General features: G+C 35.8%; 1 protein-coding gene across 1 annotated transcript; it reads right to left on the minus strand.

Annotated features, from left to right (window-relative positions):
• Positions 1–1,183: 1,183 nt before the first annotated feature.
• Positions 1,184–14,819, minus strand: LOC117328379 (phosphomannomutase 2-like). Its single transcript, XM_033885909.1, has 7 exons — positions 14,655–14,819; positions 12,879–12,999; positions 12,580–12,662; positions 12,168–12,259; positions 9,308–9,407; positions 6,512–6,703; positions 1,184–3,029 (listed from the first exon to the last, which is right to left on the minus strand). Exons 1-7 carry the CDS (start codon positions 14,724–14,726, stop codon positions 2,922–2,924), a joined length of 768 nt encoding a protein of 255 aa, XP_033741800.1. The 5' UTR covers positions 14,727–14,819; the 3' UTR covers positions 1,184–2,921.
• Between the last annotated feature and the right edge of the window lie 1,895 nt (positions 14,820–16,714).

Genomic DNA, 16,714 nt, shown 5'->3' on the forward strand with positions numbered 1-16,714 from the left:
GAGGTCAGCTGTCAAGGTCACTGTGACTTTCAGTAAGCCATTAGGGTTGAACTGTCTAAACCACAGTGTCCTAAAGTAACCATGTGCATCAAAGGTCAGCTGTGGAGGTGACCATGTCCTACAGTAAACCATCAGAGGTCAGTTGTCGAGGTGGCGATGTCCTACAGTAAACCATCAGAGGTCAGCTGTCGAGGTGGCCATGTCCTACAGTAAATCATCAGAGGTCAGCTGTGGAGGTGACCATGTCCTACAGTAAACCATCAGAGGTCAGTTGTCGAGGTGGCGATGTCCTACAGTAAACCATCAGAGGTCAGCTGTCGAGGTGGCCATGTCCTACAGTAAATCATCAGAGGTCAGCTGTCGAGGTCCTACAGTAAACCATCAGAGGTCAGCTGTCCAGGTGACCATGTCCTACAGTAAACCATCAGAGGTCAGCTGTCAAGGTGACCATGTCCTACATTAAACCATCAGAGGTCAGCTGTCGAGGTGACCATGTCCTACAGTAAACCATCAAAGGTCAGCTGTCGAGGTGATCATGTTCTACAAGTAAACCATCAGAGGTCAGCTGTCGAGGTGACCATGTCCTACAGTAAACCATCAGAGGTCAGCTGTCGAGGTGATCATGTCCTACAGTAAACCATCAGAGGTCAGCTGTCGAGGTGACCATGTCCTACAGTAAACCATCAGAGGTCAGCTGTCGAGGTGGCGATGTCCTACAGTAAACCATCAGAGGTCAGCTGTCGAGGTGACCATGTCCTACAGTAAACCATCAGAGGTCAGCTGTCAAGGTGACCATGTCCTACAGTAAATCATCAGAGGTCAGCTGTCGAGGTGGCCATGTCCTACAGTAAACCATCAGAGGTCAGCTGTCGAGGTGGCCATGTCCTACAGTAAACCATCAGAGGTCAGCTGTCGAGGTGGCCATGTCCTACAGTAAACCATCAGAGGTCAGCTGTCGAGGTGACCATGTCCTACAGTAAACCATCAGAGGTCAGCTGTCAAGGTGACCATGTCTTACAGTAAACCATCAAATGTCGGCTTTCAGGTTCAATAATCTGCAGTAAACCATCAAATGTCACTGTGTCCTAAAATACACCATCACAGATCAGCTGTCAAAGTAACTAATATAACCTATTACGAGGTCAAAACCCATCTACAACAGCAATAAGACACTGACACACTAAAAAGTACGTAAGATTTTAATCAAAATTGACAAATAAATTGTTATAAAAAATAATTTTTTTCGGAACAAAATAAATAATGGTGTTGAATGCAAACTCATGTTTAATACCACATGTTTGACATTTTCCTCAAACAAGGCAGACATTATTGCCTCCATTTGCAACACTTACTTCCCTTGCATCATTAAAGCAGCTACATTGTATGTATACAGAAACCATAATATCAGAGACCTCGCTCTCCTGATAACCAGCAACATTCTATAATCACTAATAACCAGTTATAACTAGTAATATTGTATAACCAGTAATATTGTATAACCAGTAATATTGTATAACCAGTAATATTCTATCATTTAGCTATGTTTATTCACAGGCATTCCATAGGATATGAAGGAGGCTCTTATTGATATTCAAAGATGTCCACCCTCCATACATTGTCGTGTGTCTGAACGCTTTTTCAAAACCGTGTTTTTAAAAATCTCAACCTGTTATCATTTTATATTTCCTTTAAAAGTCAAATTGTGTATTTCTACTTCAGTACAACATGGCGTAATTTGCAGAAGAATTTAATTTGAAACATTGATCGGAGTCCATCATTTTATAATTTAAAGAACACCAAATACTATATATGGAAATCATGCATTCTACTTATATGTATGGAATATTTTGTTTGCTGTAGCTAAGAAAATATTTGTCTTGCTTCAGTGAACATGTGTAACATTCTCCAATATAACTGAGCACATGTGTAACATTCTCCAATATAACAGTTGGTATAAACTGGTTCTGTTGTTAACAGATTCTCTCATTTTTATTTGAAAATACAAGTTCATCATGATAGTTATCTGAAGGTAGATTTTATTTGAGATTCCTGGGAAATCAAGAAATGGAAATACCATAATGTCTACCAAACAGAACAAGAATATATCTAAATGAATAAATAGAAATACAATATTAGATTATACTGAAAGTGCACAAATTGGTATTTGAAATTTTCCTTTATCTTTCACAGCTGGTTGTGTCTGTCAAACATAACTACATGTATCTTGATTGTGCTTTAAATATAACACAATTATAATGTACACATTTGCAATGAATCTCTCGATATCTGTGACATCATTATGAATCTCCATAGCACACATGACCTATTGCGATTCTAAACATACAATAACCACCATTCTTGTACCAAATCTCAATATACATACACATGACGTACCAAAACATCACTCTTGTACAGTACATACATCACTCGGAATCATTTACAAAGTAACATATCATCCTAACATGTGATTGTAATGAATGATACCTATAAATAACGATAACACTATATATACTAGTCGATTATGCATCATTAGGCATTTTTTTGGTTCTTTCCTTCCACTTCCACACAGCCTCATTTACATAAAATACTTATATGATTGCCCTCCCCAATAATTCTTTCACAAGAATATTTATACCTACAATACACCCATCTACTGTTTATAAAGCACAATAGATTTAAAAGGTCTGAAATAAATAAAATCTGCAGAAAATGCAAAAAAAACAACACTACATTTTGTATGTTCTAAAATCACATACCCAGAAAGACCTTCTACTACAGTATATATCTTAAATTTGAACTTTTCATTACTTCCCCAAGTCTTTTCAATTTAAAACTGTGTTTTCCGCACTGGCTGTCCCATATTTCTGACAAAATGAAGTGTGAGATTTCATAGATATACATGTATATAGGAACTAGATGTGTCAGTCTTTGAAGAACAGTTCTGAGACCTGTTTTATCGTGTCATCTGGACTGGTCACTTTGTGTCCGATTGTCCGTGGATCACTAAAAATCTCATGGTCATTGCCGCCCTGAAACAACATCGTAAGTATAACTACAAAATTCATGGATAATACATGTACACACATTCATGATTCTACCTTACTAGAGCGAGGACATACGGACAATGAGTATCACACTCAAAAACTTGAATTGACTCAAAAGCACAATTAATTAGGGGACTACCTATCATATATATCCCATGATTGCAATTTGATTCAGTGAATACACCCATAATGATCCTGTATTGTTATGTATGCATGAACTTGTACAGCATGATACATCATAAAATGATACTGAAATGAAGTTGCACATGTAACCCTGGTAAATACTAGCCGCAATATATCGCTCGGCTAGAGAGATCTTCTCTTTAGCTCGATCGGTTGAGCGTTAGACTAGTAAGCCAGAGGTCCCGGGTTCGATCCCCATACTTGCCAACTTTTTAAAATTCTCATGGGGGAGAAAGTGCGTGAGCGACATTTTTGACCGGAAAACACATTTCACGCGTGACACATTTAGCAAACAAAAACTAAGGGGAGATAATTTGCTATTGGAAAATAAATTCCTTGCATGAACACTTAAGCTTCCTTCCCTCACTGAAAAAAAGGGGGGAAAACTTACTTCAAGCTTGACCAATGATCTTTTTTTATTCAAGTTTGGAAAGATAATTATATAAGCAACAAGTAACAAAAAAAAAAATGCAAAATTACATCATTTTTAATTATTTCTGGAAATGATTTAACTCACTGTTCACTCTAAATAAAAGTATTTACTTAGATATGTTATGAAAATTATGTTGTAAGATTGATGTCAGTCAATTAAATGCAAATTATCACAATGATATCACTTTCTATCAAGCTTTCTCTCCAGCAGTAAACTTCAAAAGAAAATACCTAAACTGTCACGATAAATATCTAGAGTACAATATAATATCTGAATGAAATTTCAAATGTTTCCTTTCGATTACAACAAAGACAATAATACAAAAATAAAATAAAAAGGGCTGTACCAGCAGTTGTAATCACTATTATAGGCTTACATGACAGTATTTAGTTTAAGAAAGTGAGTATTTGTGGACATGTTTCTGTCTTTCAAAATGTGAATTGGGAAAGTTTCTGCCAAAATAAGTCTCTGCACACGAAGTATGCTGATGCTACGGTGATTGAAACGACGTTACCTACCGGCAACCAGGCCTTCGGTCTATATGGTCGTTATTGTGAATTTATTTCCTTGTGCTAATTATCTAAAGATCAGCCAATGTTTAAATGTAGTTAACATTTCAATAAGTAATCTGTCAAATTTGATACTCCGTTGATAACGTTAACATTGCCAGTGTTGTTTTCACTTTTTCTGTCCGAGATATACTGTCAAGTAGAGGTCGTTTATGCGCTTGACATCAAAGGCAGTATACGAAGCCATTTACAAGCGTTTAATCAACCATGACTGACCTGCTACAAAACCATCACCACTCGTCCTCAGCTTAATTGGTTTTAATTAATTGTTTATTTATCGGGGTATTGTCACCCTTGCAGTCAGTGAAGTGTCAGAATTTCGTTACGGTCTGTGAGCAGGTCAGTTAACTGACCAATGCCCCACACATATGTCTTTCACCAGCCAGCAAGCGTTACCTGTCATAGGCCTAAGTGAATCTAACAAGATGAATAGGGGCTCCATACGGGGTTATCAAGACATATTCTCCAAAATCGGGAGAATACGCTATGTTTTATCTATACGATCGGGAGACGGGGCAGGGAGTCTGGAATCGGGAAATTCCCGACTAAATCGGGAAAGTTGGCAAGTATGGATCCCTAGCGGAGGCAGTGATTTAAATTTAATAAATCATGCACTCTGTTACATTGGCACCCATGTAGGGACGCGGGAAAATACTCAGGATTGCTCCACAAACATCGCTATTACCCCTGGAAACTTGAGGACGAGTTCTTTCCTGGAGGGGGAGTATGCAACCCTGGTAAATACTAGCCGCAAGATACCGCTCGGCTAGAGAGATCTTCTCTTTAGCTCAATCGGTTGAGCGTTAGACTGGTAAGCCAGAGGTCCTGGGTTTGATCCCTAGCGGTGGCAGTGATTTAAATTAAATTAATCATGCACTCTGTTACACACATATTTGCAGATTACATGACATCACCATGGGAACAATAGATGTCAAATTGGCATTGGGAATGCATGTTTTCCATATAACTTGTAAAAGCATTTTGATCAAGTGATAAAAAGGACCATTTGTTTCTCTTTTATACCAGATTTACGAAGCTTTTCACAAAGTTTTCATTTTTGTTCTACAGAGGCTCACTCATTTCAAATTTTGCTTTATTTATTTCGTAATTCTGCCAATTGGCCAATTAAATCCAGGGTTATTCCAGTAACATATCTACTCCATGGGAGGACTCCAAGTTTGTCTATTGAAGCAGTACCATATACAGTAATAAGTTAATAGATTTTATCTACATAGCCCCCCCCCCCCCCCCCCCGATATGAAAAATATTACATGCACATCAATGCTTAAAAATCATTGAAAATTAGTGGGAATCTCTGAAACATCCGGGATCCCAGAGTATATAAACTTTATAGTACAGGTAAGTCTGTGACATAGTATATACTTTATAGTACAGGTAAGTCTGTGACACAGTATATACTTTATAATACAGGTAAGTCTGTGACATAGTATATACTTTATAGTACAGGTAAGTCTGTGACACAGTATACTTTATAGTACAGGTAAGTCTGTGACATAGTATATACTTTATAGTACAGGTAAGTCTGTGACACAGTATATACTTTATAGTACAGGTAAGTCTGTGACACAGTATATACTTTATAGTACAGGTAAGTCTGTGACACAGTATATACTTTATAGTACAGGTAAGTCTGTGACACAGTATATACTTTATAGTACAGGTAAGTCTGTGACACAGTATATACTTTATAGTACAGGTAAGTCTGTGACACAGTATATACTTTATAGTACAGGTAAGTCTGTGACATAGTATATACTTTATAGTACAGGTAAGTCTGTGACACAGAATATATTTTATAGTACAGGTAAGTTGACATAGTATATACTTTATAGTACAGGTAAGTCTGTGACACAGTATATACTTTATAGTACAGGTAAGTTGACACAGTATATACTTTATAGTACGGGTAAGTCTGTGACACAGTATATACTTTATAGTACGGGTAAGTCTGACTCAGTATATACTTTATAGTACAGGTAAGTCTGTGACACAGTATATACTTTATAGTACAGGTAAGTCTGTGACATAGTATATACTTTATAGTACAGGTAAGTCTGTGACACAGTATATACTTTATAGTACGGGTAAGTCTGTGACACAGTATATATTTATAGTACAGGTAAGTTGACATAGTATATACTTTATAGTACAGGTAAGTCTGTGACACAGTATATACTTTATAGTACGGGTAAGTCTGTGACACAGTATATATTTATATTAGTATGTGACAAACAACATTCCCTTTATTTACCAATACTTACTGGATCAGTTTTGTCACCAAAGAAGTGTATTGTCTTATAATTTCCCTTCTCTATGAACTTAAGACAGAAGGTTTTGTCCCATCCTACAGGGTACACATCAATACTGATTTGACCACCAATGGCAAAGACCAGACCTGCATCAGGGAACTCTTTTATGAGGGCAGCCTGAAACTTCTCTCTCATTTTGTTTTTCTGAAATTCAGAGTAAGAACATAGAACATTTGATCCGTCCGTAACTGAAAGATCTTTTTTCTGTCTAGAAATGAATGCATATTACTAATACAAATCATACTGACATTAATATAAACTTCAAAGTATAACACTAATAATAAGAGGCCCAGAGGGCTTGTATTGCTCACCTGGTTTATTTGAGCAAATGTCAATGTAATGTTTATGTTCCAGCCCAGCAAGGCTATATATGATCATGGGGTTGGCATCTGAATGGTTTAAAAGAGAAGTCGTTAATATAAATATTGCAAAACGGACCCCTTTTGGCCCCATCCCTTAGGCCCCCAGGGGTCAGTCCCACCATTTCTATAACTTTGAATCTCTACCCCATAAGGATGTTACCAATTAAATATGAGCGATGTACATAATTTAGTATCAGATAAGTTGTTCATAAATCTTTAGCCAAATTGACCCCCTTTAGACCCACCTCTCAGCCCTCTGGGGGTCAGCTGGACCATTTATAGCTTTTTGAATCCCCAACCTCTAGGGATGCTACCAGTCAAATATGATTGATATTCATCGCTTACTTCCAGAAAATTAATTTAGCCAAACTGCCCCTTTTTGGCCCTGCCCCTCAGGCCCCCAGGGGGTCATGCAGTTCCACCATTTGTACAATTTTGAATCCCTATCCCATAAGGATGCTACTATTCAAATATGAGTGATATCCATTATTTAGTTTCAGAGAAGAGGCCGTCTATATCAACTAGAGCTGTCACCGAGGGGGTGACAATTATACCCACCGCTTTTCCATGATTGGTTTGAATACTTTGTGAAGCTGCCTATTTATGGTACTATAACCAAATCAAACATGTTCTATGTTTAGGTAAGAACAAATGAGCTCCAATGAGAAAGATATTGTTACAAAAAACAAAATAAATCCATAACGGGACAAACTTGTAACCATTTCTTACAAAAAGGGTCATAACTCTGGGTTTTATAGGAAAAAGCTGTTCCTGGCGGCAAAATTCTATGCGGTCCTTCAATTCAGTATCAAGTTTGAAGAAAATCTATCCAAAACTAAGCGTATGCATAGACGGACAAAATTTTGCTCGTTTTTAAAGAAAAAGGGGCATACCTCTATTAGAACTGGTAATTCGGCAAAAACTTTGCATAGAGCACAGCCTGGTAGGATCCTCTAACTATATACCAAATTTCAGTAAAATCCATTGAAAACAAAGCAAATGCATAACCAGACAAGCTAGTAACCATTTTTTACATAAAGGGGCATAACTCTGTAAAAAGGTTTTTTTTCGGAAGAAGCTGTTACTGGAGATACGACTTCATGCCATCCTTCAACTTTGTATAAAGTTTCAAGAAAAACCATCGAAAACTAAGTGAATGCATAGCCGGACAAAATTATGTCACATTTTGTAAGAAAAGGGGGCATTACTCTGTTAAAAAGAGCTTAATGGCAAAATCACTGCAGGGGACACAAATTCATATGGTTTTCTAACTATGTGCCAAATTTGAGTGAAATCCACAAAGAAATGAGCGAATGCATAGCCAGACAGTATATCCCCCTAACTTTGTTGCGAGGGGTACAATTAAGCCAAATTCACCCCTTTCAACAACCCCCACTCCCCCTCAGGCCCCCAGGGGGTTAGTCCCTACAATTTCTACAATTTTGAATCCCTACCCCATAAGAATGCTACCTGTCAAATATTAGCGATATCCATTGCTAAGTTCCAGAAAAAAAAAGTCATTTACATCAATTAAGCCAAATTGATCCCTTTTGGCCCCACCCCTCAGGCCCCCAGGGGGTCAGCCCCACCATCTGTACAACTTGAAATCTTTACCAAATAACAATGCTACCAGACATATGAGCGACATCCATTGCTTAGTTCCAGAGAAGAAGTCTTTTATATCAACTACGGCAAATTGACCCTTTTTCGTCACGCCCCTCATCCCACAGGGGAGTCAGTCCCACCATTTGTACAGTTTTTAATCCCCATTCCATCATGATACTACCGATCAAACTTAATTCAATTCTGATCAGCGGTTATGAAGAAGAAGTAAATTGTTGACAGACGCCGGATGCCACAGTATGGCATAAGCTCACCTTGGTTCGTTGGACCAGGTAAGCTAAAAACAGATAGGGTAAAGGATCGAATCGTAAGTACACTACTTGCCTATGTTGTCAAGTTCTTAAGTGTAAGAATACATGACAAAATCTACACAACTACATGTAAGTAACTCAAATATCATTCTCTTACCTTCCATTACCTGTGTAAAATGAAAAAAAAATAAAGGAAACAAGAGGGCCATGGCCCTTAATGGTCATCTGACAATTTAACCATTATATATAGAGGATCTAACACATGTGTATATGTGATATGTGGTCAGACCTGCCTCATTTAAACAAAGTATGATTGCCCTAGCTAGCTCTTCCAATGTTTCACACCAAATTTGGTAGAAATATACTCAAATGTTTTTAGGAGGAGTATAGGGTTTTAAAGCAATATTACAGCAAAATTCCCCTTTTGGGGCCCCAACACTTGGGTCCCATGGGTCACACTATTTGTCTTGTCTAGGGTGACCTAAAATCGTAATATTGAACATTATACTAACCGTATCATATTCTACAAATTGAAGTCTTTCCTCTTGTGAACAGCTTCTACCAACTGGACATATATTGATCATACTGCTGCGAAACTCAAAAAATGTGCCTCTGTAAATAAAAGAAATAATCTGTGATTTCCATTGAAAAACGGTATCAAATTTTATATGGAAAATACACACTCAAATTGGAAACAAGAACATCTAGTGACTGACGTACGAAAGAGTTCATTCATTTTAGACTATCATTTCATAGGAACAAAAACTTCCTGACTCACCATATACCTGTCCTCATGGATACCTTTTTACTGTTCAACATAAAATATTGATTGAACATTTAGGTAAAATGGGTTTTTTGTGTGTTTTCTTTTTTATATATTTTTTGATATCTTAAGTAATACTTTTGCTTTTGCATGCTATCATAAGATGGTGAAGTATACCAATTACTTGGGAGCAAGCATCTGTCCATCATGAAAAGTCTATCCATAAACACGTTTCTTTAAATGGTTTCTTAAAAAAGCACTTTACTTTATTATACGGATAATGACAAAACCTGGTACCATTATGTAGGGTTTCCCTTGGTTCATAACTGTGCATGTTCTAGTTTGAGATGGAATGGAAAACATCACCAGACTGATGATTTAGATTGTGGTGATATATTCAGCATAATCAGTTGATTGCTACTCAACACTTATCATTAGTGTATAAGTGTAGCATAGCGTAGTTCAATCAACTGTAGGTATTAGACCATGATTTTGACTTAATGTTGTTATTTATGGAATTAAACTTATTTTCTCAATATTCATAACTTCATAACAACATTGGCTTCAGGTCATATTCCATGAATTGCATTAGCGATTCATGGAAAGTATGTCCAGAAGCTCATGTTATGACCTCATGAATATAGAGAAAATAATCGTGTTCCATATATTTACAGTATGATTGTTTTTTTATCTTATCTGTTAAAGCACCAAATAATAAAAAAATGTTTGTTTTTTTTTCATGTTTTTACCAGGGACTTATGTCGGGAGAAAGAGAACAGGAGTTTTCATCAGAAAGTGTCACATAGTTCTTGGCACACTCTTAGTAAATGTCACATAACAACATAAACATAAACATAAAAAACAAAATGTAGTTCCATCTACAACACCTATTCTATGAGATTTTTGGGACGATTTTAATGTTTTAAACATTAAGGAGACCATAACAACATTGTGTTTATGTAAATTTTATATCACATGGATCTTGTTTATTTAAAAGAACACGAGAAGAAGATAAAAATCTGACGGCAGAGTACTACCCATAGCAACTCGGTCCCTGACATTCACATTGTGATGAGGCTAATGTTGTTATGAAGGCCTGCATCACTCACCTGGATATCTCAGTTATTTTACCAGGTATTTCAAATATTTTCCAATGGGTTGATTCTTTATAAAAAAAAAAAAAAAAAAAGACTTCTAAAATTTCTTTTTTCGTTATGTTTCCCTATTGGGCCCCCTTTGTGCTACCCTAATAGGGTCACATCCACCACTTATACAACACTAGATTTTCTTTACCCAGTAATGCTCCAGTCCAAATTTAACCAAAATATATTCAGTACGTTGTTCACGCTAGATGGGATTTAAAGGATTAACCTCAATTTCCCCTATTGGACCCTGCCCCTCCTGCCCCAGGGTAATCACTCCCTCTATTTATACAACATTTGATCTCCTTTGTCAAATAACGCTCTAGACCAAATTTCATCAAAATACATACAGGTGTCAGGACTAGCAGGTATTTGAAGGATTTACCTTAATTTCCCCTGTTGGTCTCCACCCAGCAGGCCCCAGGGGAGTCAAATCCATCTGTATACAACGTTTGATCTCATTTGCCCAATAATGCCCCAGAACAAATTTCATCAAAATCCATTCAGGCAGTCAGGACTACATTCTGTAGTAGAGATTTAAAGGATTTACCTCAATTTCCCCTATTTAGCCCCTGGTCCGTATAACACTTAACAATTCAAAATTCTAAAATGTCTTTTGACCAAAAACCTAAAATATCAAATTTTAAAACAAAAATTAGTTTTTAGTTTTTCAGATTTTTGGCCAAAATTCTAAATTTTCAACTTTCAAAATTGTTAAAAAATACGTTTTATTTTTTTTATTTTTAAGTTATCGACTAAAAACCTTAAATATCAAATATCCAAAATCATTTGGCGATTTTGAGTTTTGGAATATTGGAATTTTAGATCTTTTCTGTTCAAAGTTCCAAAATATCAAAACTCATTCATCTCTTCAAAGCACCCGAAAAACAAAACAAAACAGTTTTGATATTTTAGAATTTTGGTCAAAAACCTAAAAATCTAAAAACTCATTTTTGTTTTGAAATTGGATATTTTAGGTTTTTCGTCAAAAATCTGAAAATCTAAAATTCTGAAACACTTAAGAATTTTGAATTGTTTAGTGTTACACAGACCCCACCCCTACGGCCCCTGAGGAGCCAAACCCTCCATTTATATGTTTGATCTCCTTCGCCCAATAATGCTATAGGCCAAATTTCATCAATATCCATTCAGGCGTTCAGGACTAGTAGGGATTTAAAGGATTTACCCCAATTTTCCCCTACTGTGCCCAACCCCTCCTGCCCCAGGGGAGCCACATTCTCCATTTATACAAAGCTTGATTTCCTTCGCCAAATAATGCTTCAGACCAAATTTCATCGAAACCCATTCAGGCCTTCAGGACAAATAGGGAATTAAATGAAATGATCTTTGACGACGGATAACAGAGTCGAACGTTGCACCATGGCATAAGCTCACAGACAATTTAAAGATTAAACATGTAGATGTAAAACATTGGTTTTTAGACCAGCCCATGTTTTAAAACTTAACCTTTTTGCTGGCAACACGATTTCTGACATGTACTTCATAGCAAAATTGATGACTTCTTGTAGCTTGTCTTCTCCAGCATAATGAAGAAGGTTCTGAAAATATGTATTAAAATAATGATATAATATGATTAATATGATATGAATTTATAATAATAAATAGTCTTAAAACTGAAAACATTTGGATTGATTCTGGTTTTTATACTACAAATATCCTCCAAAAATTGCCCAGTTTCCTGGGTTCTATTTCATTGATAAATTGTAAATACAAAATATCTTGGATACCTTCAACCTCTAGATTTAAACAACAATTTTTCCGTATTGTTTAATTAGGAGAGAAAACAGTTATGTCCTTCAAAGTGAAAGGCTCAATGAAGTTAAAATTTCTGTGGATAGTACAGGCATGTATCATATACCTCCTGGCCAACTTTTTCACCATTATGGAAGGCAACTAAACCATTTTCTGAGAAGACATAGTCAAACTTCTTCGTGACAGATTCTGAAAATCAACAACAAAAATCTAAAAAATATTTGGGGATTCAAAATTGGATTTGACAGTTATAAGAATAATTTTGAACTCATTATATGATAAAATATAATGACTTGGCTTGAAATGATCTTGATTTTGTTAGCATTTAAAAAAATAAATATGTATGCAATTATATGTATGCTATGCAGTCCTATTAAAAAATGTTGAAAGAAATCATATAATTACCATTTTTTTCGAGATCCTGCATCTGTTCTTCTATCTTTACCAGATCTGAACCACCTACAAGACCCACGTGGACTTTACTTTTCAATTTTTTAAGAAATTCCTCCATATCTGGGCAGATTTTCTGTGGAAACAAACAGAAATTAAATAAAGATTATTTTCAAGTTTTTTTTCAAAAACCATTTTTAGTTAGTAGACCTATACTGTACAATAGAGAAAATTTGTTAACCATGATCCAACACTAGGTCCAATACTGTTTGTAATATATATAAATGATCTTCCCGAAATAACAGCTTCCCAGTCACCATTATTTGCAGATGACACTAAACTATACAGGCAGATAAACAGCAATGATGATGTTCAAATACTTCAAAATGATCTGGACAAACTCCAAATTTGGTCAAATACATGGCTACTGAAATTTCACCCAAAGAAGTGTAAAGTTTTCTCAATTAAATCTTCTGAGAAAAGACAATACTACATGTCAGGACTGGGTGAAGAAAAATTTCAACTAGAAAACATTACTTGTGAGAAGGATATTGGTGTCATGATCGACGAAGATCTGAACTTTAAAAAACACATACAATTAAGTGTCAACAAAGCAAATAGCATAGTTGGATTGATACGGAGATCATTTGTGTATTTAGATGAATCAATGTTTACATTACTATTTAAAGCACTAGTAAGGCCCCATCTTGAATATGCTGCAAGCGTCTGGAACCCTTTCAGAATTAACAATATTGATCTGATTGAAAATGTGCAGAGGAGGGCAACTAAACTCATCCCAGGACTTAAAACGCTATCGTATTCGGAACGTTTGGAAAGATTAAATCTTCCAACACTTTCACATCGGAGAAATAGAGGAGATGTCATCAATGTTTTTAAAATAATGAACAATATATATGACAGTCGAGTAACGAAAAACTTTTTCCAAATGGACAATAATAACAGAACTAGAGGTCACTCCCAGAAAATTTTCAAAAAACGATGTCGACGGGATGCAAGGAAACACTTCTTTAGCTATCGAATTGTTGATCTCTGGAACAGTCTTCCCCAACATGTCATAAATGCAGAAACTGTTTATCAGTTTGAAATCCTGTTGGACAATTACTGGAAAAATAACGGGTTTATATATAAAGAACAATAATCTCCAAATGCTACATGTACATTGCATCGGACTGATATTATTTAATTATTATTTCTTTGTAATTTACTGGATATGGATATAGGCTTTCAGCCTGCGTCCATAATGTTTCCTAATGAAATCCTAATAAAATGATGCAATTCAAATATCTTTTTCATCATTCTCTACATTAAAACCGTTCAGTTATAAATATCAAAAGTATGGTATTGTCACATATCAGTATTTCAAATTGCTAATCTCATTTCTAAATCTATTAAAATGCACTAGACTAGGACCAATTAACGTTACCTAATAATTACCTAATAATTAGTGGTACATATTCATACATTCTGTACAGTGCAGCAGATTACAAACAGAATATCAGTTAATATACTTCAGTAAGATACATATCTCTGGCTATTTATTTGTTATGATCACCTGTGGTTTTACTACCAACCAACAAGGCGTCCGTCGTAAGTTTCTCGCCATGCGCGTGTTATACATGTCATACATTGCAGCAAACACGAACATGTCATAAACCAACTTTCCAAGTAAAATATCTCGTGTTGCCACACCGATTATTTTATCGATATGATAATAAATTAACTATGATATTTGAACAAAAAATGAATCTGACGACGTTATACGTTACTTACAAGTCTTGGGGCCGTAAGGGTGCCATCGACATCAAATATACAAATAGTGGACGTGTCACGTTGCGAAGCCATCTTGCCGGTTGTAAGTTAGAGTTATGCCCCTTTATGTTGTAGTGGGTAAAACATGCAGTCTGGCCCGAAGTCAAACTGAACAGGAATAATGCAAGTCTATATAAAGTCTATAAAAGGGCACACTCATAAATGATAGTAAAGGCAAAGCAGAAATACTAATTAACCAATTTAAATCGGTATTCAACACCAAAAATGCAGGAAAACTCCCCGAGATGAAAAGCAAGATCAAACAAAATATCCCTAATGCTGGTCGTTTCGATAACAAGTCGTTTCTGTAACAATTAAGTCGTTTCGGGAGTCCCGAAAAGTCTCGAGGTCGTTTCGGTACATACGCGAGATTTTTAGGAACTTTGATAAGACGTTTGTGTTCTCATTGGATTTTTAAACATACATAAATGTATTTTATTGTATCATAAATATACAAAGGGATCGGGCACATGTTTTCCAACTTATATAAAGCCCTTTCCCAAAAACAGTGTTCAACACAAGCTGACATTAGAATTTACATAAAGTGATTTTATTTTTTTAAATGTGAGTTTAAGAAGAGTAGATATAGGGTGATAATTAGAGGAAAACGGAGGAAGAGAATTTAGAAGTCTCATTCATTTACAATTTAACTTACAATTTTTGAAGAATAATTATAACATTTTTAACAAGAAAGTTTTAAAGTATTATTTTTAGACAGAGTGAGTGATCTTAATAATAATAATAATAATACTCGATGCAGGCAATATAAGCCTATATATCCAGATCGAAGTTACAATGAGTTTTTCCCCGAAATATGGATCAGTTCGTTATTGTCTATCTCATGATTATAAAAACATTCAGTTTGCCCCCAATGCTTATCCAATCGGGATTCAAACGTTTTGATCGTTAGTGACGTAACGACAGCATTAGGAAGAGAGTTCCAATGATTAACGACCCACTCACTGAAAGAATATTTTCTCAAATTTAGTCTACTTCTTTTTAGTAGTGGCAGACTATGTCCTCTTGTTATTGTTTGGAATTAACAAACCCGCAGTGACAGCTTTATCGTATCCTCCATTTGTTAGTTTGTATACTTGGATCATATCTCCCCTCAGTCTTCTATGCCTTAGTGTTGGTAAATTAAGGATCCTCAATCTGTTTTCATAACTTAGATCTTTCATCCCCGGTATCTGCTTCGTTGCTCTCCTTTGCACGTTTTCTGTTTCATTTATATCTTTTTGGAGATAGGGATTCCACACACAAGCCCCGTATTCAAGATGTGGTCGCACAAGTGCTTTGTATAAAAGACATAATGTAGTGTTATCGAAGTACGTGTATGTTCTTCGGATAGTTCCCATTATTCTATTAGCTTTATTGACCACATCGTGAATATGATCATTGGAATTGAAGTTGTTGTCTGTTATAATTCCCAGGTCTTTTTCTTTTGTCACGTGGTCTAATGTGACCTCGACTCTTCCATTTTCCTCATCTTTATATAAGTGTAACGCCGCATTATTAGTTTTCTTCCCCACGTGAATACCTTTGCATTTGTCCGGATGAAACTTCAGGAGCCATTTATCTGACCATTTTTGGAGCTTGTCTAGATCTGCTTGGAAATTAGAGTTATCATTATTATTGTAAATCTTTTTGTCGTCCGCGAATAGGTATGTTTTTGCGTCAAGAGTTGCCGGAAGGTCGTTGATGTAATCAGTAATCACAGTAATCACAGTATGACATTGATGTAAGCCTTAAAAGGCTTGTGTGATGTATTATCGCCATGTCATTACTGAGGTTTGTCAAATAGGAGTTTAGCGACTTTGGATTGGTTGTTTCTTCACTAAATAGATATACATGTATATGGTAATTCACATTTTGTACACTTGAAATAATATGCACTTATTTACACATACTATTTACACTTGATATATGTATCTTGATTTGGTTTGGTTTGGTTTATTTTGTTTAACGTCCTATTAACCGCTAAGGTCATTTAAGGACGGCCTCCCGTGCGTGTGACATGT

Source organism: Pecten maximus, chromosome 1 (genome assembly GCF_902652985.1).
Source record: "Pecten maximus chromosome 1, xPecMax1.1, whole genome shotgun sequence".
NCBI lineage: Eukaryota > Metazoa > Mollusca > Bivalvia > Pectinida > Pectinidae > Pecten > Pecten maximus.

Excerpts from the sequence above, each read along its gene's own strand:
- LOC117328379 (XM_033885909.1), bottom strand. The coding sequence starts at position 14,726 with ATGGCTTCGCAACGTGACACGTCCACTATTTGTATATTTGATGTCGAT. Across the intron at positions 12,663-12,878 it reads GCAGGATCTCGAAAAAAATG|AATCTGTCACGAAGAAGTTT; the intron begins GTAATTATATGA and ends GTTGATTTTCAG. Across the intron at positions 3,030-6,511 it reads TTGGTGACAAAACTGATCCA|GGCGGCAATGACCATGAGAT; the intron begins GTAAGTATTGGT and ends ATGTTGTTTCAG.